Raw genomic sequence first — 20411 nt, 5'->3', positions numbered from 1 at the left:
GTGCAGGTCACCTGCTGCACCACTGAAAGTTCTGCCCCTGACTGTGATAAATTGTAAAACATATTTCTCATACGTCCTAGAGGATGCTGGGGACTCCGTAAGGACCATGGGGTATAGACGGATCCGCAGGAGCTTGGGCACACTATAAAGACTTAAACTGGGTGTGAACTGGCTCCTCCCTCTATGCCCCTCCCCCAGACCTCAGTTAGACTTTGTGCCCGGGAGTGAATGGACACACACTAGGGGAGCTCTACTGAGTTTCTCTGAAAAGACTTTATGTTAGGTTTTTTATTTTCAGGGAGACCTGCTGGCTACAGGCTCCCTGCATCGTGGGACTGAGGGGAGAGAAGTCAGACCTACTTTTTCTTAGTTTAAGGGCTCTGCTTCTTTGGCTACTGGACACCATTAGCTCCAGAGGGTTCGATCACTTGGTGCGCCTAGCTGCTTGTTCCCGGAGCCGCGCCGTCACCCCCCTCACAGAAGCCAGAAGAAAGAAGCCGGGTGAGTATGAGAAGAACAGAAGACTTCAGTGATGGCAGAAGACTTCAGTAACGGAGGTAAACGCAGCTCCCACACACCAACGGCACTCACAGGGTGCAGGGCGCTGGGGGGAGCGCCCTGGGCAGCAGTTACTGAGGTCTGGTTTAACTGGCAAAAGAGCATACTACGGGCCCCGGGCACCGCGTACGATACCCCCGCCAGTTCATAGCAGCGGTCGCGCTGCGCGCCGACTTTTAGTGTTATGTTGGACATATATAACACTAGTTGATTTAGATATGAGCATGTATTCATTCTTGTGTGTATTTTCTGTGTGCTCCCTGTCAGATATACCCACTTTAGTTCACTAGTGTCAACAGGCGTGAGTGTTCTGTCATAAACACCTATGGGGTTCACGGTCGGCATCGCCGACGCATGTGGGTACTTGATACAGTAGTCAACAGGTCGGTAGTGGTATGCTTGTAAAAAGTAAATACTATATGGGAGGCACAGTAGTATGTGGGTGACCCTGTCGGCACCAACTGTTATCACCGGGTGTAAATGGACATGCTGTAACTGACTTATACCTGTATATATACATTTATAGGTATATGTATGGTAAGGTTCCATGGGCCTGTAGCTGGAGCACAGACATGGTAGTTTTTGTGGGGGAGTGATATTGGATTTGTATAGGTATACTTCCCTCGGACCCCTCGGGGTCGCAAGAATGTAATTTTGCCTGGTTACTAATCCCTGCTGTCGACGAATACTAGGGTTTTCTGTCGACTATAATGTTTCCTGGTAGATCCAGAACTGGGGCATTTCAGTACATGGTCATACACGTTCAGAACACATTAATGTCACTAGGGACCCGAAGGCTCCGGACAATCCGCTTATATGTATAATATCTATCTATCTATCTATCTATCTATCTATCTATCTATCTATCTATCTATCTATCTATCTATCTTTAGGATATGTGTGTGTATGTGTATTACAATATGTATATTCATATTATGATTTATAATGAATACTGAAGTAATAGTATTCCTTCTCATGTGCTGGTCGATAAAGCTCTAGGTCGGCCGTGACTCACATCCTCTCAGGGAGTCCGAAGGTTTATTCTTTTCCCGCCACGGATAGAATACTGTGAAAGTCACCTCCTGGTCGACACGGGGCACTGTCTCAAAGGATCGTATACAGGAAAGCTAAGTGATATTATATTTCTATGCTGTGGGCTTATTTGCATTACATGCACATGAGGGAGTGTTTGTATTCGGTAAGACATCAGATAGATTTACCCTAAAGAGAGAGGGGAGGTCCCTTATGTTGGTTCTTCTCTATAACATTGCGGCAGGCTGCCGTACGTATACAGGAAGTGTGGCCGGGGGAATGCTGAGGCTGACTCCGAGAGTTACTGGAGTTTTTCCCTGGGACGGTGTACCGCTGTTTGGGGGGATGCCTCAGTTCAGTCAATCTCGGTGGATACTGCTGGTGAGTCTAACTTCGGGAGTTAGATTCCCTCACAATGGTTAGTGACGCATTCTTTTGTGGGATGCAGTCGTTTTAACCGGTTCGATACAGTTCTTTTTTCCTTTTCTGTGTAGCCTGTGGAAGGTGAAAAGGTAAGAGCTCTGCAGCCTTGTTAGGTTCGCAGAAGAGGATGTCGTTTCTGTTTCTACCACATACACCACATGTCGCTGAGTCTATATGGCTGGACACCACTCCGGTGAGGACTCCATTACTACTTTCAGTTAGTCCGGGAATAGACTAGGACCGGTGAGTTACTTATAGAATCCAAAAGGGGACATTCTGGAGTTACAGATGTTTCCCCGCACTGATTTTCTAATGGTTATTGCCGTTTCCCCTCTGGAAGGGGAGGTAGTACGCGACGCCATACCAGAGGTGCGTCAGGTTCAGGGCCTTGTCCTCCTGTCCCGGTTACAAAAAAAAAAGTTTACCTGCGTTGTTCTACGCTTTCAGATTACCTTAAGGGATAGCCAGGATTGTTTTTGCCATTTCACCGAAGTGATGGTAGTATGATGGTTTTCTTTCAATAGTAAGAGTCATTGTTATTCTGTACTGAGACGTTCTCCTGATTGAGGCGAGGTCAGGAAACAAGGGGTGCAAATAGTTGTTTCTCTCTGACTGTTCTTCAACACAGGGAAGGGCTGTTGTTCCCAACGACGCAGATGTCGGAGGTTGGTATCAGAGTAGATACTGAACGGTTGAGGTTCTGTGTTTTCCTGTGGAAAGAGGTCTGAGGATCCAGAGTCGGATCAGATTTGCAGTGTCAATCTATCAATATGTTCCGTTGATGAAGAAGTTGGGTGTGGCCTAAGAGGCCTTTTTTCGGTGAGCAGGTCAAATGCCAGAGTGGTTTTCACGGGACCAGTTGGAAATGTGGTCCGGGTCTCACCGGCACATGCACCGGAATATAATCCTAATGGCCAGGATATCGCTCCTGTGGTGTCTGCTCGGTTCTCACCTCCTAGAGGGACAAAGGTTCGGGATCCAGGATTAGATCCTGGTGTCCATGTATGCAGATCTCCGAGGCTGGGAAGCAGTCCTTGCATGGGAAGTATTTCCAGAGGAAAAGGTCAAGCTGCGAAGCTTGTCTACAATAAGCTTTCTTGAATTAAGAGCTATTTTCAACGAACGTATTCTTTGTGATCTGCCCGTGTTAATTCTGTAGGACGACTTGACAGCAGTGGCGTAAGTAAGCCGCTAGGGTGGAACAAGGAGCAAAGCGGCAATGGCAGAAGCTGCAATAGTTTTCCGCTGGGTGGAAAGACTGGTAAACGTTATATTAGCAGTCTTCGTTCCGAACGTAAACGACGGAGAAATAGATTTCCTCTGCAGACACGATCTCCATCCGGGAGAAATACAGTCGTCATCGAGAAGTTTCACAGAAGTGACAAGTCTTTGAGGAGTGCCTCAATTGGGCATGTTGGCATCTCGCCTCAACGAGAGACCTCAGGGATATTGTTCCAGGTCAAGGGACACTCAAGCTATAGCAGTGGACGCCTTCGTGACACCTTGGGTGTTTTTTCAGTCGGTCTATGTGTCCCCTCCGCTTTCATTCTTCTGAAGGTGATAAACGTAAGAAGAACAGAGGTTCCGGCGATCCTCATTGTTCCGGTCTAGCCAAGGAGGGCTTGGTATCCAGTTCTTCAAGATTTATTCATAGAAGATCCCTGGCCTCTTCCTCTACGTGAGGAACTGTTGCAGCAAGATCCGGGCGTGTATCAAGACTTACCGCGGCTGCATTTGACAGCGTGGCGGTTGAACGCCATATCCTAGTCCGAAAGGGTATTCCCAGTGAGGTCATTTCTAGTGATGAGCGGATTCGGTTTTACTCGGTTTTACTCGGTTTTACTCGGTTCTCAAAACGGCATCTTATTGGCTCACGGATGTCACGTGTTTTGGATAGCCAATAAGATGCCGTTTTGAGAACCGAGTAAAACCGAGTAAAACCGAGTAAAACCGAACCTCGCTCATCACTAGTCATTTCCACACTTCTTCAGGCTAGAAAAGAAGTAATGGCAAAACCTTACCACCGTATTTGGCGTAAATATGTGTCTTGGTGTGAATCCACGTAGGCTCCTACGGAAGACTTTCAGCTGAGTCGTTCTTCTCCATTCTTTGCAAGCAGGTGTGCATGCAGGCCTAAAGTTAGGCTCCGTTTCAGGGCAGTTTTGGCCTTATAAATTTTCTTTCGAAAAAAAAGAAGAAAAAAAAGAATTGGCCACCTTTCCGGAAGTTCAGACTTTCGTGAAAGGAGTACTGCACATCCAACCTTCATTTGTGCCCCCATTGGCACAATGGGGTCTTGACGTGGTGTTGCGTTCTTGTGTCACAATTATTGGAACCTTTATTAAAGGTTTTTTTTAAATTTCTCTCTTGGAGAGTGGTCATGCTATTGCCTTTGGGTGACCGCAAGGCGGTTGTCGGAAATAGCGGCTTTGTCTCCCAAGAGCCCCTGTTTGATCTTCCAAATGGATAGAATTGAGAACTCGGATAGTAGTTCTGCCGAAAAGGGTTTTCTGTGTTTATTAAACAGCTGCCTATTTTGATGCCTGTGGTAACTTCAGCATTGGCTGATTCGAAGTCTCTCGATATAGTCAGGGCTTTGAAGATTTATGTCGCCAATTGGGCTCAGATTTGGGAAACAGAGGCTCTGTTTGTCCGGTATGCTCCCAGCGTGCTTGGGGCACCTGCGTCTCTGCAGTCTGTTACACGCTGGATCTGTAATACGATTCGGCGTGCTAGTTCTACGGCTGGATTGCCGTTACCAAAGTTGGGGGGAGACCCATTCTACTAGGAAGATGGGCTCTTCTTGGGCGGATCCCCGAGGTGTCTCGGCGGGATAACTTTGCCGAGTGGCTACTTGGTCGGGTTCAAACACCTTTGCTAAGCTCTACAAGTTTGATACCCTGGCTGATGGGGACCTCATGTTTGCTCAATCGGTGCTGCAGAGTCGTCCGCACTCTCCCGCCCGGTCTGCAGCTTTGGTATAAACCCCATGGTCCTTACGGAGTCCCCAGCATCCTCTAGGACGTATGAGAAAATAGGATTTTAATACCTACCGGTAAATCCTTTTCTCTTAGTCCGTAGAGGATGCTGGGCGCCCGTCCCAGTGCGTACTGTGTCTGCAGTTATTGATTTTGGTTGCACTTTGTGGTGTTTCTTCTCTGTCAGGCTATCGCTGACGTTGTTCATGCCATGGCATGCGGTTTCTTATTATTGGTTGTGTTGACACTCAGGTTGTGTTACATATTCTCTCAACATATGGCTGTATGTTTTTCATACCGTGGGCTGGTATTCTGTTGAATGCCATGTTTTGCGGTATGTTCGTGGTGTGAGCTGGTATAACACTCACTGGGGTAAATTTACTAAGATGGGAGTTCTATTTAAGATGGGATGTTGCCCATAGCAACCAATCAGAGTCTACTTCTCATTTATTTAGCACCTTCTAGAAGATAATACCTGGACTCTGATTGGTTGCTAGGGGCAACATCCCATCTTAAATAGAACTCTCATCTTAGTAAATTTACCCCACTGTGTTTAAATTATAAATTCTTTCCTCAAAATGTCCGTCTCTCCTGGGCACAGTTTTCTAACTGAGGTCTGGAGGAGGGGCATAGAGGGAGGAGCCAGTTCACACCCAGTTTAAGTCTTATAGTGTGCTCAAGCTCCTGCGGATCCGTCTATACCCCATGGTCCTTACGGAGTCCCCAGCATCCTCTACGGACTAAGAGAAAAGGATTTACCGGTAGGTATTAAAATCCTATTTTTGTGAGTGCTCATGTACAAGCTAGATCTAAGAAAAAAGTTTATATGAATACAAATATGGGCTTCACTTTTCTGTGAGTAGTTGTATGAGGAGCCGGATGTAGTGTGCTCTCTAAAGGAAACATATCCTTGCAGGACACTGTATGACTGCCTAGTATAGTATATGACGAGATAGGTGAATTATATATTTAGTACTCAACATCTAGTTATAGATGTATAGCTTTGTGCCAATAACCAATACATATTATGGAAAGACTTATCTGGAGATCCTAGAGAATTTGCTTGTTCCCAAAGCGAGAGATTAGTGCCAGAAGTGGATGCTAGTAGCTGTAATGGCAGCATACTTTGTATGAACAAAAGCGATATACAGTAATGTAAAACCACAATTCATTTTATTATAACACAGAGTACAAGCTATAGAAAAGGGAATCTATGCATAAACAGCTTATCTGTAATTGTAGACTTGAAGAATTAGCCAGCCTTCTTAGATCTAAACAGCTAGTTTGTTATAGGAGAAAACCCATTTTATGGGGAAGCCTGCATACTTACGGCAAGTACCAGCACATCGGAATATGTTCTCTACAAAGGAAAACTGGAAATCACTTCTGGATGTTGGTGATTATCCCAGCATACACGCGAAACTCGCATACATGCATATACACGTTCCTACTGGTAAAAAGTCAACATATATTTAGCAAACTGCTTTCCCAAAAGACATTTAACCACTTAACTGGCATGGGTGGTCATTCCGAGTTGATCGCTAGCTGCATTCGTTCACTGTGCAGCGATGAGGCAAAAAATCGGCACTTCTGCGCATGCGGCGCAATGCGCACGCGCAACGTACTTTCACAACATCCGATGTAGTTTCACACAGGGTTTAGCAAAGGTTTTCAATTGCACTGCTAACCGCAGAGTGATTGACATGAAGTGGGCGTTTCTAGGTGTCAACTGACCGTTTTCAGGGAGTGTTCGAATAAACGCAGGCGTGGCTGGGCGAATGCAGGGCGTGTTTGTGACGTCAAAACAGGAACTAAACAGTCTGAAGTGATCGCAAGCGCTGAGTAGGTTTTGAGCTACTCTAAAACTGCACAAAAATATTTTGCCGCCGCTCTGCGATCCTTTCGTTCGCACTTCTGCTAAGCTAAAATACACTCCCAGTGGGAGGCGGCATAGCATTAGCATGGCTGCTAAAAACAGCTAGCGAGCGATCAACTCAGACTGACCACCATGGTCAGATCACATTTGACTGTGCCGTCCTCCAGTGTTTGACAAGGAGAGCTGTTCTGCAGATCTGCATAAATATTTAAATATTTAATAAAAATGCCTTTTAACCTATATTAAATAAAAAATTTACAAAATACAAGGTTATGAATGGTTTTGAAGGGAAAATCGTCAGTTAAGTGATTAAGAGCTAAATTAAGCTGAAAACCTATTTTAAGATCATTTAGTTATGAGTTGTCGGATGTGTTTTATTAATTCTACTGCATTGGCAAAATGTGTCATGTATGATATAATGAACACGTACTCCCATGCCTATTGTTCCCGTCCTAAAAACGACTTATCTGTCACTACTGTGCTCATATTCTGGCTGATTATGTCTCTCCAAACGTATGTGACTAATTGCTGGTTGCAGTTTTGTGCATTTATTTTATAGCTACCTTTTCTGACTCTACTTATGCTGAAACTAAATCCCTAAAAATGGTTCTCACCTAATAAAACGATCACTATATTACAAAAGAACTAACACTACTGCAGATACATTGACCATAGAATTAACTGAAAGCTCCTTTATTTATGATATTTGACAGGTTTGTGCATTTCCAGGTGGCCCTTCTATTATAGAGGTGATAATTCTAATCCGGTGACGATAGTGACAGCTGCTTATAGCACCTGCAAGTTCCAAAACCGCTCACCACCAAAAGTTTATGCAGTATATTTTAATAATTTATGTATTTACTTTTGAAAGTGAATACCTATTTTAAAACCTGTTACTTTCTGTCATAATGTTTTATGTTTTCCATTACATTAAACGTTATCAGGGGACAGCTACGAAAAGTGAAGTAAAAAATAACAGCAGTGAGAAGTAGCATTAGATGGCAGTTCCTCAGTCACGATTATGAGACCAATAAAATAACCACTATTTATTCAAGTTTTTCCTTTCTTCTAACTAGTCTCCAGTGGGGTTGGGGCTGGGAGACCGACCCCGGGATCCTGGCAGCAGAATGCCGGTGTGTGTGTGGCGGGAGGGGGGGGGGGGTGAAGGAGGGGGGGCGTTTGCCACAGGTTCTGTTTCCACAGGTTCTATTTCCACTCTATAGGTGTCATGGACACCCATGAGGGTGAATAGTCCCTGTGGGTAGGCATTCTGTCTACCGGCATTTTGATTGCTCGGGATCCCGGCGTCAGCATGGTGACCGCCGGGATCCAGACCGGCGGTCACATGACCGTATCTCCTCCATTTTAATGCTGGGCATACCTTATACAGATAATTGTACTGGGTATGTATGCATCTGTACTGAAAAGATATATCATTCGGACATTTTGAAAACGTCCAGGATGTCTGTCTGATGCAATATTTAGCTGTAAGTCGGCCACATGTAGACATGTATGCATGTTTATGGCTGAGTGACATTTCCCCTGTTCTTTCACACCGGAGGAACAGCAAAATATCTCCTCCTCAGTGAAGGAACCCAGATATCACGTAGAGTCAGGAGACCGCCAGTCACAATACTGATGCTGGGATCCCGGCTGTTAGATGGTGCGCAGGGGGGAGGGGGGGGGGGCAGAGCGAAAACAAAGCCCCTTGTGGGCTCGCTGCACTCGCCACAGGTTCTATTCCCACTCTATGGGAAAGGGTTAAGTGTTGTCAAGATGTAGAATCTTACTCACTCTACAGGCTGTATGGACATGATGAAAGGAAAACATAAACTGCAATGTTAGCAGATCAACTCATGCTACATGTATTAATTGTTAATGATTTAATAAGTGTACTCATTCCCCTGCTGATAATGAGTGTAAATTGGACATTGGCCCCACAATCAATCAACTACATACGAAATATGAATTATGATTTTTCTTTTTTTTTTTAAGAATATGCAATTTGGGCAAAAAGAAGACCACAGGCTGCTTATTAAAATGTACATTTCTGAGTAGTTTTCATCATTTTTGAATATATATTGTTTAACTGTTTTTAATTTCTTATTACGTTTGTAGTACGGTTCTCCAATCCTGACTCCAAACTCGTACCTTACGCTCCCCGCTCCTCTGGGCACAAGAGCTTGCACAGACAGTAACCCAGTCGGTAAGTGTGTCGTTTGTTATTATGGAGCGCTTACAACATAATTTGTTCATTTCGATCATTCAGGTCATTGTGCACTTTTTTCACTTTACATGTTTCCATAGCTATTGTCCTTTATTTGTTACTTGTTCCTTATATGATAAAGTGATGAATATTGGCAGAATGATCTACTGGATATTGATTCTATCAAAATCAATTATTTAGAATGTAAGAATGTTTTATTGATCATTGGGAGAATGACTGTAAACACTTATCTAATTTTAAGAAACCGTAAACATTTAACGCAAATTACTTAGTAGCCAAATTGGTTTTCTTTTATTACACATAACAATATTCTAAATGGTTTTTAAATCAAAACAACGTTTTAAAGGCTATTTAATAAAGAACTAACTCAATATTTTAATACAAACAAGATGCACACAAACCAGTCTGTGAGAAACCTCCCTTGGGAATAATTTATTCCATGCAAAGTATTTAAAGGGTACACAGTCCTCCTACCCATAATGTTTGATCAGAGACCCCCTGATAAGTAGTGTTTATAACCTCACTATACTTTGGAAGAGATGCAGAAAAACCATGGTTTTAATACTATTTCATTGCATTCTACATTTCGTCAGTGTATCCTGTTGCTTCTTATTTCCGGAGGCTGGTTTCATGAAGCAATATGAATATGCTGATTTCACTTCTTGCTATGGTACATCATAACGAAACCAGTACAACACATAGCCTAAGTCTATTTAAAATAATAAGTCTATTTAAAATAATTTCTTACCGGTCATTAAATGTTATTTAAATGAGCGCTATTAAATAGAGTATCTAAATGTTTCCATAGGAAAGCAGCTGAACCGAATTGGAGCCAGTATTTGTGGGTGGTCCCAGGTGCATCATTCTTGCAACAGCGTTGGGCATTTACACATAGGGATCAACCTAATTAGGTGCAAGTTGCCGCTTCGTTTCAGTGCGAATTTGTCCGAATTCACTCAAAGGTGCTGAGTTTTGAGTGAGTTTGAGCTACCGTAAAATAAAAATTTAGTACACTGCTTAAAATCCCCACAAAAAGTTCACCAGAACAAATGATTGGTTGTTTCTATTTAGGAGGTATAGCTTGTTACTACAGATTCCACACTCCACTAATCCCAGTTACAAAACGTAATGGTATTTAGAACTAGGTAATATACTTGTAGGCATTAGCTATCAAGGCTGCTACATTCTGGAAGTGATTTCAGATCCACTCACATGTTTGACCTGTTACCCTAGTCATGGAGGGTATATGAGCAGTCCTTTATTATAACATCTTTGTAGCTGAGAGGATCCCTACTGAAGCAAACTGTATATACCGGATCTTATTTATTTTTCTCTTGGGTTTAATATTCCAAAACTATGGTACCAGCTCCAAACTGTACTATCCCTTCATGTCTCAATTGGAGATACCTAAATAAAATGATTCCAACTATGGAATTGTTCTTTAAATTGGGTATATATAGACCTTCCTAAATATATCCGTATCTTTTCTGCCTGCTTGCCCAGAGATGAAACATTAACATGGGATTACCCTAGGATTAGGTGAGGGACATTAATATGAGTTAAGGGTAACCAAAGAAGACCAAAGAATAGGCAGTATTATGACATTTTGCTTTTTAGAAGAATTTGTGTTGATTCGATTAAGCAGTTTCACAAAATCTGGCATTACAGTCCAGGTTTTAAGGATATCCATGCTGAAGTCCAGATGCTGACATCAACTCAACTGAGGCACTTATTAAGTCACCTGTGCTCAAGCATGACTATCCTTAAACCTGGACTAAAACAAAACCGGCTATTTACTGCACATAGTGCTACAAAATTCAGGTCACCTTGTATTAAAGTAATTTCTAACATCTAAAATAAAAATGTGAAAGCTGGAGAATTAGGGAAGCAATGTAAAACAGTAACTTGTAGGATATTTGTTTACTGAATGGACTTCTTCACTGCACCAGCTAGCACTGCTTTAATAGCAGTCACATGAACTGCATTTGGTAGCATTGCTTGCTAGCACGGACTCCCATCTTTCGTCATGTAAATGACTCTTCTTATTGATAGGTTTTTTGGAGAGCCAGGATTTCATGTGTAGCCGAAGTATACAGATAGAAAATTGTTCTGTTCCTGCCCTGACATTTGGGACATACAAAAACATTCAAATTTTGCCGGTAAGTAACTAAATAATAATTCAGCTTTGGGTGGAGTATCCTTAATAAAACTTGGTTGCAAAATGTTACATGGGCTATTGTGTTCAAGCTGCCCCCCTGAAGGCTATCTGCTGCTCGGCTTCCAACATGGCTGCAGCCTCTGGCAGCATTTGTCAGGGGACAATGTACCTCTTGCCTGATAGAAAGCCATGTCATCAGACATTTTATTGACCTCATTCCGATCATATTCTAATTGCATTGCATGCTGCAGGTCAGCAGATAAGCCAAACAAGCCTAAATGCCAGACAAATAATCTTCTGGAATCGGATTTTATGGAGGATACTCCAAAGGGAATTGAATTGTGTAACTATTCTTGAAATGCATTTTGTACATATGTGTATTACACTGATATATATTTTTTTTACAGGTGCCAAATTCACAAAATGGGGTAAGAAATGATCGTTCTTTGAATCTAATTCGGTTATTGCCAATTAGCTACATTGTAGTTTACAACACTGGCTACACCTTTGAGAGAAGAATCAATGATGTTCTATTTGCATGTAAAAATTGGTACTTTAGGAAAACCATATAATGAAGGGTGCAACTGCGCAGTGTCTGCCCGCTATGGAGTCCAGAGGTGAGAGGGCCCAATGTGGGATCACATCCCCTCAAGACCCCTCTATCTTCGTTGCTGCCCAAGCTGTGGTTATTTAAGTAAAATGTATAGCCACATTCCTTTTGGGAACTTTGTACTCCACTAACACTTGTTAGACTGATCACGGTTACTCCGTAATGTGTGTAAATTCATATGCATGTGTCTAGAAAAAACCCTAATGTGTATATATTGTTTTACTGCAGCTAAATGTGACTATACAGACTATTACACTGCAGTCCATAGATGGTGTTCTCATTCGTGGAAATCTTAGTGACTATGTACCTTCCTATGACAGTAATACAGGGGTCTGTAGCAATGCTGTTCTGGAGGTAAGTCATGGTCTTACTTAGTAGACAATACAGTATAATGTTTGCATTACATGTGTTTTGCCCTTATTGTGGGTCGGGATCTGGTCGGGATAGGCTCAAAATGCGGGTGCTGGCATCCCGACAGCCGGGATCCTGATCGAGTGACTGCCAGGACACCGCAGAGGTAAGCGCGGAGAGGGGGGGGGGGTGTTAGGTTTAGGCTGCAGGAGGAGGGTTAGGGTTAGGCTGCATGGGGAGGGTTAGGGTTAGGCAGCGGAAAGAGGGGAGTTGGGTTAGGCACCACTGGAGAGGGTTAGAGTTAGGCTACGGGAGGAAGGGTTAGGTTGGAGTAAGGGAGGGTTATGGGGTGGGGTAAGCTTGCTACCCGACCCCTACCAGAAATCAAACAGCAGGATGACCGTCAGCATCCTGCCCGCCAGAATTTCAGCCCCAACCCTTATGGGTTATGTATGTACATGGCAGATTTGTCCAAAATAGTACTTTGACATGCAAAGAGTGGTTGTAAATTTAGATCACAAAAATGTACCGTACAAATGTGTGTTTGGGAAATGTCACCAGGTTACTCTGCAATTAGTGGACTTCCCCAAACTTCCCTATACGTCTCACCTCCTCTCATTGATCAGGATCACACATCTACAAAGCAATTATAGCAAGCTGGAGAAAGAGCACAGGCAGAGAAAACTGGTGCGTGTCATGTATATACTTTGTGCTTTCTGTAGCTACAGATGTGACCTCATACATCGTTGCTACAGTCGCGCTAAACAGCCTATCTTGGCACACCAGGTCCCTTGAGACTCTGCTAGCGTCAGGCTTCTTTTTTTAGGTTCTTTTTGCTGAAAATGTGTCTTATTTGCAACACAAGACTCTGCTGATTAATTTTTGATATGCAACACTTGTAAATCTGTGTGCGACTGAGTCTTTGAATCTATATACAAAGTGCAATGAAGCAGTGGCCACAGCTTTTCTCTGACGTCCTAAGTGGATGCTGGGACTCCGTAAGGACCATGGGGAATAGCGGCTCCGCAGGACACTGGGCACAACTAAAGAAAGCTTTAGGACTACCTGGTGTGCACTGGCTCCTCCCACTATGACCCTCCTCCAGACCTCAGTTAGATTTCTGTGCCCGGCTGAGCTGGATGCACACTAGGGGCTCTCCTGAGCTCCTAGAAAGAAAGCATATTTTAGGTTTTTTATTTTACAGTGAGACCTGCTGGCAACAGGCTCACTGCAACGAGGGACTAAGGGGAGAAGAAGCGAACCTACCTGACTGGAGATAGTTTGGGCTTCTTAGGCTACTGGACACCATTAGCTCCAGAGGGATCGAACACAGGACCCGACCTCGATCGTTCGGTCCCGGAGCCGCGCCGCCGTCCCCCTTACAGAGCCAGAAGCATGAAGATGGTCCTGGAAATCGGCGGCAGAAGACTTCGGTCTTCAACAAGGTAGCGCACAGCACTGCAGCTGTGCGCCATTGCTCCTCATGCACACCTCACACTCCGGTCACTGATGGGTGCAAGGCGCTGGGGGGGGGGGGGGGGGCGCGGGCGCCCTGAGCAGCAATATGAATACCTTGGCTGGCAAAAAATCACAATATATAGTCCCAGAGGCTATATATGTGATAAATACCCCTGCCAGAATCCATGAAAAAAGCGCGAGAAAAGTCAGCCAAAAAAGGGGCGGGGCTATCTCCCTCAGCACACTGGCACCATTTTTTCTTCACAGTGCAGCTGGAAGACAGCTCCCCAGGCTCTCCCCTGTAGTTTCAGGCTCAAAAGGTTAAAAAGAGAGGGGGGGCACTAAATTTAGGCGCAATATGTGTATACAAGCAGCTATTGGGGGAAAAATCACTCAGTTATAGTGTTAATCCCTGCATTATATAGCGCTCTGGTGTGTGCTGGCATACTCTCTCTCTGTCTCCCCAAAGGACTTTGTGGGGTCCTGTCCTCAGTCAGAGCATTCCCTGTGTGTGTGCGGTGTGTCGGTACGGCTGTGTCGACATGTTGGATGAGGAAGGTTACGTGGAGGCGGAGCAGAGGCCGATAAATGGGATGTCGCCCCCTGTGGGGCCGACATCAGAGTGGATGGATAGGTGGAAGGTATTAACCGACAATGTCAACTCCTTACATAAAATGCTGGATGACGTAACAGCTATGGGACAGCCGGCTTCTCAGCCTGCGCCTGCCCAGGCGTCTCAAAGGCCATCAGGGGCTCAAAAAACGCCCGTTACCTCAGATGGCAGACACAGATGTCGACACGGAGTCTGACTCCAGTGTCGACGAGGTTGAGACATATACACAATCCACTAGGAACATCCGTTGCATGATCTCGGCAATGAAACATGTGTTACACATTTCTGACATGAACCCAAGTACCACATAAAAGGGGTTTTATGTTTGGGGAGAAAAAGCAGCCAGTGTTTTGTTCCCCCATCAGATGAGTGAATGAAGTGTGTAAAGAAGCGTGGGTTCCCCCGATAAGAAACGGGTAATTTCTAAAAAGTTACTGATGGCGTACCCTTTCCCGCCAGAGGATAGGTCACGTTGGGAGATATCCCCTAAAATGGATAAGGCGCTCACACGTTTGTCAAAAAAGGTGGCACTGCCGTCTTAGGATACGGCCACTTTGAAGGAGCCTGCTGATAAAAAGCAGGAGGCTATCCTGAAGTCTGTATATACACACTCGGGTACTATACTGAGACCTGCAATTGCCTCAGCATGAATAGTGCTGCTGCAGCGTGGTCTGATAACCTGTCAGATAATATTAATACCCTAGACCAGGCATTCCCAACCGCGGTCCTCAAGGCACACCAACAGTGCAGGTTTTAGTGATATCCAGGCTTCAGAACAGATGGTTAAATCAAAATAACTGAGCTACTAATTAAGTCACCTGTGTTCAAGCCTGGATATCACTAAAACCAGGACTGTTAGTGTGCCTCGAGGACCGCGGTTGGGAAACACTGCCCTAGACAGAGATAATATTTTGCTAACATAGAGCATATTAAAGACGTCGTCTTATATATGAGGGATGCACAGAGGGATATTTGCCGGCTGGCATCCAGAATTAAGGCAATGTCCATTCTGCCAGGAGGGTATTAGAGACCCGGCAGTGGACAGGTGATGCTGACTTTAAAAGGCACATGGAGATTCTGCCTTATAAGGGTGAGGAATTGTTTGGGGATGGTCTCTGGGACCTCGTATCCACAGCAACAGCTGGGAAGAATTTTTTTTTACCTCAGGTTTCCTCACAGCCTAAGAAAGCACCGTATTTTCAGGTACAGTCCTTTCGGCTTCAGAAAAGCAAGCGGGTCAAAGGCGCTTCCTTTCTGCACAGAGACAAGGGAAGAAGGAAAAAGCTGCACCAGACAGCCAGTTCCCAGGATCAAAAATCTTCCCCCGCTTCCTCTGAGTCCACCGCATGACGCTGGGGCTCCACAGGTGGAGACAAGTGCGGTGGGGGCGCGTCTCGGGAACTTCAGGGACCAGTGGGCTTGCCCACAGGTGGATCCCTAGGTTTTGCAAGTAGTATCACAGGGATACAAGCTGGAGTTCGAGGCGACTCCCCCTCGCCGTTACCTCACATCAGCCTTGCCTGCTGCCCTCGGAGAAAGGGAGGTAGTACTGGCGGCAATTCACAAGCTGTACTTCCAGCAGGTGAAATCAAGGTACCCCTCCTTCAACAAGACCGGGGTTACTATTCTAAAATGTTTGGGGTACCGAAACCAGACGGTTCGGTGAGACCCATTCTAAAATTGAAATCCTTGAACACTTATATACGAAGGTTCAAGTTCAAAATGGAATCGCTCAGGGCGATTATTGCAAGCCTGGAGAATTTCATGGTATCACTGGACATCAAGGATGCTTACCTGCATGTCCCTATTTACCCTCCTCACCAGGAGTACCTCAAAATTGTGATACAGGATTGTCATTACCAATTCCAGACGTTGCCGTTGCTCTGTCCCCGGCACCGAGGGTATTTATCAAGGTAATGGCCGAAATAATTATCCCGTACTTGGACGATCTCCTTATAAAGACGAGGTCCAGGGAGCAGTTGTTCGTCGGAGTAGCACTATCTCGGGAAGTGCTACAACAGCACGGCTGGATTCTGAATATTCCAAAGTCGCAGCTGGTTCCTACGACGCGTCTACTGTTCCTGGGTATGGTTCTGGACACAGAACAAGAAAAAAGGGTTTCTCCCGGAGGAGAAGTCCAAGGAGTTGTCGTCTCTAGACAGAGACCTCCTAATACAAATACAGGTGTCGGTGCATCAATGCACGCGAGCCCTGGGAAAGATGGTAGCTTCTTACGAAGAAAATTCCATTCGGCAGGTTCCAGGCAAGGATCTTCCAGTAGGATCTGTTGGACAAGTGGTCCGGGTCGCATCTTCAGATGCATCGGCGGATAACCCTGTCTCCAAGGGCCAGGGTGTCGCTGTTGTGGTGGCTGCAGAGTGCTCATCTTCGAGAGGGCCGCAGATTCGGCATATAGGACTGGGTCCTGGTGACCACTGATGCCAGCCTTCGAGGCTGGGGGGCAGTCACACAGTGAAGAAACTTCCAAGGACTATGGAAAGTCAGGAGACTTCCCTACACATAAATATTCTGGAACTAAGGGCCATTTACAATGCCCTAAGTCAGGCTATACCCCTGCTTCAACACCGGCCGGTGCTGATCCAGTCAGACAACATCACGGCGGTCGCTCATGTAAACCGACAGGACGGCACAAGAAGCAGGATGGCGATGGCAGAAGCCACAAGGATTCTCCGATGGGCGGAAAATCATGTGTTAGCACTGTCAGCAGTGTTCATTCCCGGAGTGGACAACTGGGAAGCAGACTTTCTCAGCAGACACGACCTCCACCCGGGAGAGTGGGGACTTCATCCAGAAGTCTTCCAAATGATTGTACACCGTTGGGAAAGGCCACGGGTGGACATGATGGCGTCCCGCCTCAACAAAAAGCTAAAAAGATATTGCGCCAGGTCAAGGGACCCTCAGGCGATAGCTGTGGACGCTCTGGTAACACCGTGGGTGTACCAGTCGGTGTATGTGTTCCCTTCTCTGCCTCTCATACCCAGGGTAATGAGAATAATAAGAAGGAGAGGAGTAAGAACTATACTCATTGTTCCGGATTGGCCAAGAAGAGCTTGGTACCCAGAACTCCAAGAAATGATCTCAGAGGACCCATGGCCTCTGCCGCTCAGACAGGACCTGCTGCAGCAGGGGGCCTGTCTGTTCCAAGACGTACCGCGGCTGCGTTTGACGACATGGCGGTTGAACGCCGGATCCTGAAGGAAAAGGGCATTCCGGAGGAAGTTATCCCTACGCTAATTAAAGCTAGGAAAGAAGTGAACGCAAACCATTATTACCGCATATGGCGGAATTATGTTGCGGGCTGTGAGGCCAGGAAGGCCCCAACGGAGGAATTTCAGCTAGGTCGAATTCTGCACTTCCTACAGTCAGGGGTGACTATGGGCCTAAAATTGGGTTCCATTAAGGTCCAGATTTCGGCTCTATCGATTTTCTTCCAAAATAGAACTGGCTTCACTGCCTGAAGTTCAGACTTTTGTTAAGGGAGTGCTGCATAGTCAGCCCCCGTTTGTGCCTCCAGTGGCACCGTGGGATCTCAACGTGGTGTTGGATTTCCTGAAGTCGCATTGGGTTGAGCCACTTAAATCCGTGGAGCTAAAATACCTCACGTGGAAAGTGGTCATGCTGTTGGCCTTGGCGTCGGCCAGGCGTGTATCAGAATTGGCGACTTTGTCATGCAAAAGCCCTTATCTGATTTTTTTTATATGGATAGGGCGGAATTGAGGACTCGTTCCCAATTCTTTCCTAAGGTGGTATCCGTTTTCATGTGAACCAACCTATTGTGGTGCCGGCGGCTACTTGGGACTTGGAGGATTCCAATTTACTGGACGTAGTCAGGGCCCTGAAAAATATATGTTTCCAGGACGGCTGGAGTCAGGAAAACTGACTCGCTATTTATCCTGTATGCACCCAACAAGCTGGGTGCTCCTGCTTCTAAGCACACTATTGCTCGCTGGATCTGTAGCACGATTCAACTTGCACATTCTGCGGCTGGACTGCCGCACCCTAAATCTGTAAAAGCCCATTCCACGAGGAAAGTGGGCTCTTCTTGGGCGGCTGCCCGAGGGGTCTCGGCTTTACAAATTTGCCGAGCTGTTACGTGGTCGTGTTCAAACACTTTTGCAAGAGTCTACAAGTTTGATACCCTGGCTGAGGAGGACCTAGAGTTTGCTCATTCGGTGCTGCAGAGTCATCCGCACTCTCCCGCCCGTTTGGGAGCTTTGGTATAATCCCCATGGTCCTTACGGAGTCCCAGCATCCACTTAGGACGTCAGAGAAAATAAGATTTTACTCACCGGTAAATCTATTTCTCGTAGTCCGTAGTGGATGCTGGGCGCCCATCCCAAGTGCGGATTGTCTGCAATACTTGTATATAGTTATTGCCTAACTAAAGGGTTATTGTTGAGCCATCTGTTGAGAGGCTCAGTTATATTTCATACTGTTAACTGGTTATAGTATCACGAGTTATACGGTGTGGCTGGTATGAGTCTTACCCGGGATTCAAAATCCTTCCTTATTGTGTCAGCTCTTCCGGGCACAGTATCATAACTGAGGTCTGGAGGAGGGTCATAGTGGGAGGAGCCAGTGCACACCAGGTAGTTCTAAAGCTTTCTTTAGTTGTGCCCAGTCTCCTGCGGAGCCGCTATTCCCCATGGTCCTTACGGAGTCCCAGCATCCACTACGGACTACGAGAAATAGATTTACCGGTGAGTAAAATCTTATTTTTTCTGTGTCAAGTTCCTTTGTGCTCTGTTACACACAGATATGCAAGTGTTGCATATCAAATGAATCAACATAGTCTCCTGGTGTGTCCTAGTCACATTGCTTTGCAACTAAGACGCATTTTATTGCAAAAAAATAAGGCCCACCGTAAGACCGAGACCTGGCGTCTCGCTTACGGCAGGCATCTCTCGCTGTGTGGTATATTGAAGCTAGATTCTCAAACACTGTCCTCAAGGCATCCCAAAGGCCCAGGTTTTAAGCTTGGCCACAGGTGACTTAATTAGTACCTCAGTCAATTTGATTTAACCATCTGTGCTGAGCCATGGATATACTTAAAACTTGGGCCGTTGGGGTGGTTTGAGGACCGTGTTTGAGAACCTCTGGGTTAGATGTATTAGTACTTCTACCAGCTATAAAGGGATTTTTTGTTGTAATATGCGATGAACAAAATGGGAAACTTGTGGTTTATCTGCTGATGTGATAAAGGCGTGAAATACAATAGGGCTGTGTTTTCCAAAACTCTCAGCAGCTAATCGAACAAAACTAACCTGTATAAGAACAAATATTGCCTTTGTTTCTCTGCATAATCATTTGTATTTAGTTTTCAGTAATTTGCTCAACTAAGGAGTTAATAAATGCATTCACAATAAAATCATGAAACTCATAAGGATTAAAGCAAAAGCTGTTCAAACCATGTATTATGAGTTTATGTTCCACTGTTATCTTTATATGCATCATTGATAGGGATCATTGATCTCTCTCATGCTCTCACTTTGTTTCCCATGAACCTATTAGAAATGGATTATGGAGCGAAGTGGTATATGCTGTCAGTTTATCAGTATACTTTAGGCCAGGGGAGCACAACCTTTCTCATACGTCCTAGAGGATGCTGGGGTCACTTCAAGAACCATGGGGTATAGACGGGATCCGCAGGAGACATGGGCACTCCAAGACATTCAAATGGTGTGACCTGGCACCTCCCTCTATGCCCCTCCTCCAGACCCCAGTTTAGAATCTGTGCCCAGTGAGACTGGATGCACTCTGAGGAGCTCTACTGAGTTTCTCTGAAAAGACTTTGTTAGGTTTTTTATTTTCAGGGGGGCTGCTGCCAACAGTCTCCCTGCTTCGTGGGACTTAGGGGAGAGAAGTCAGACCTACTTCTAGTGAGTTTAAAGGCTCTGCTTGTTTGGCTACAGAACACCATTAGCTCCTGAGGGTTTGGAACACTAGGTACACCTAGGGGTTCATTCCCAGAGCCCGCCGTCACCCCCCTTGCAGAGCCAGAAATCAGAAGGCAGGTGAGTAGAAGTAGAAAAGAAGACTTCAGTGACGGCTTATGAGGTACCGCATAGCGATCACGCTGCGCGCCATGCTCCCACACACAGCGGCA

At 45.3% G+C, this 20411-nt stretch overlaps 1 protein-coding gene across 2 annotated transcripts in view; it reads left to right on the top strand.

The window, feature by feature from the left end:
* Positions 1-20411, top strand: part of TCTN1 (tectonic family member 1) — a 225807-nt gene that overhangs the window by 119521 nt on the left and 85875 nt on the right. For both annotated transcript variants that reach the window (XM_063964399.1, XM_063964398.1), the window contains exons 5-8: positions 8986-9073; positions 11147-11253; positions 11660-11680; positions 12091-12216. In XM_063964399.1, the coding sequence (XP_063820469.1) occupies positions 8986-9073; positions 11147-11253; positions 11660-11680; positions 12091-12216 (342 nt within the window). The remainder of the gene's footprint in view (positions 1-8985; positions 9074-11146; positions 11254-11659; positions 11681-12090; positions 12217-20411) is intronic.

This window comes from Pseudophryne corroboree, chromosome 1 (assembly GCF_028390025.1).
Source record: "Pseudophryne corroboree isolate aPseCor3 chromosome 1, aPseCor3.hap2, whole genome shotgun sequence".
Classification (NCBI taxonomy): Eukaryota; Metazoa; Chordata; class Amphibia; order Anura; family Myobatrachidae; genus Pseudophryne; species Pseudophryne corroboree.
This window is presented reverse-complemented; position numbering and strand designations above follow the sequence as displayed.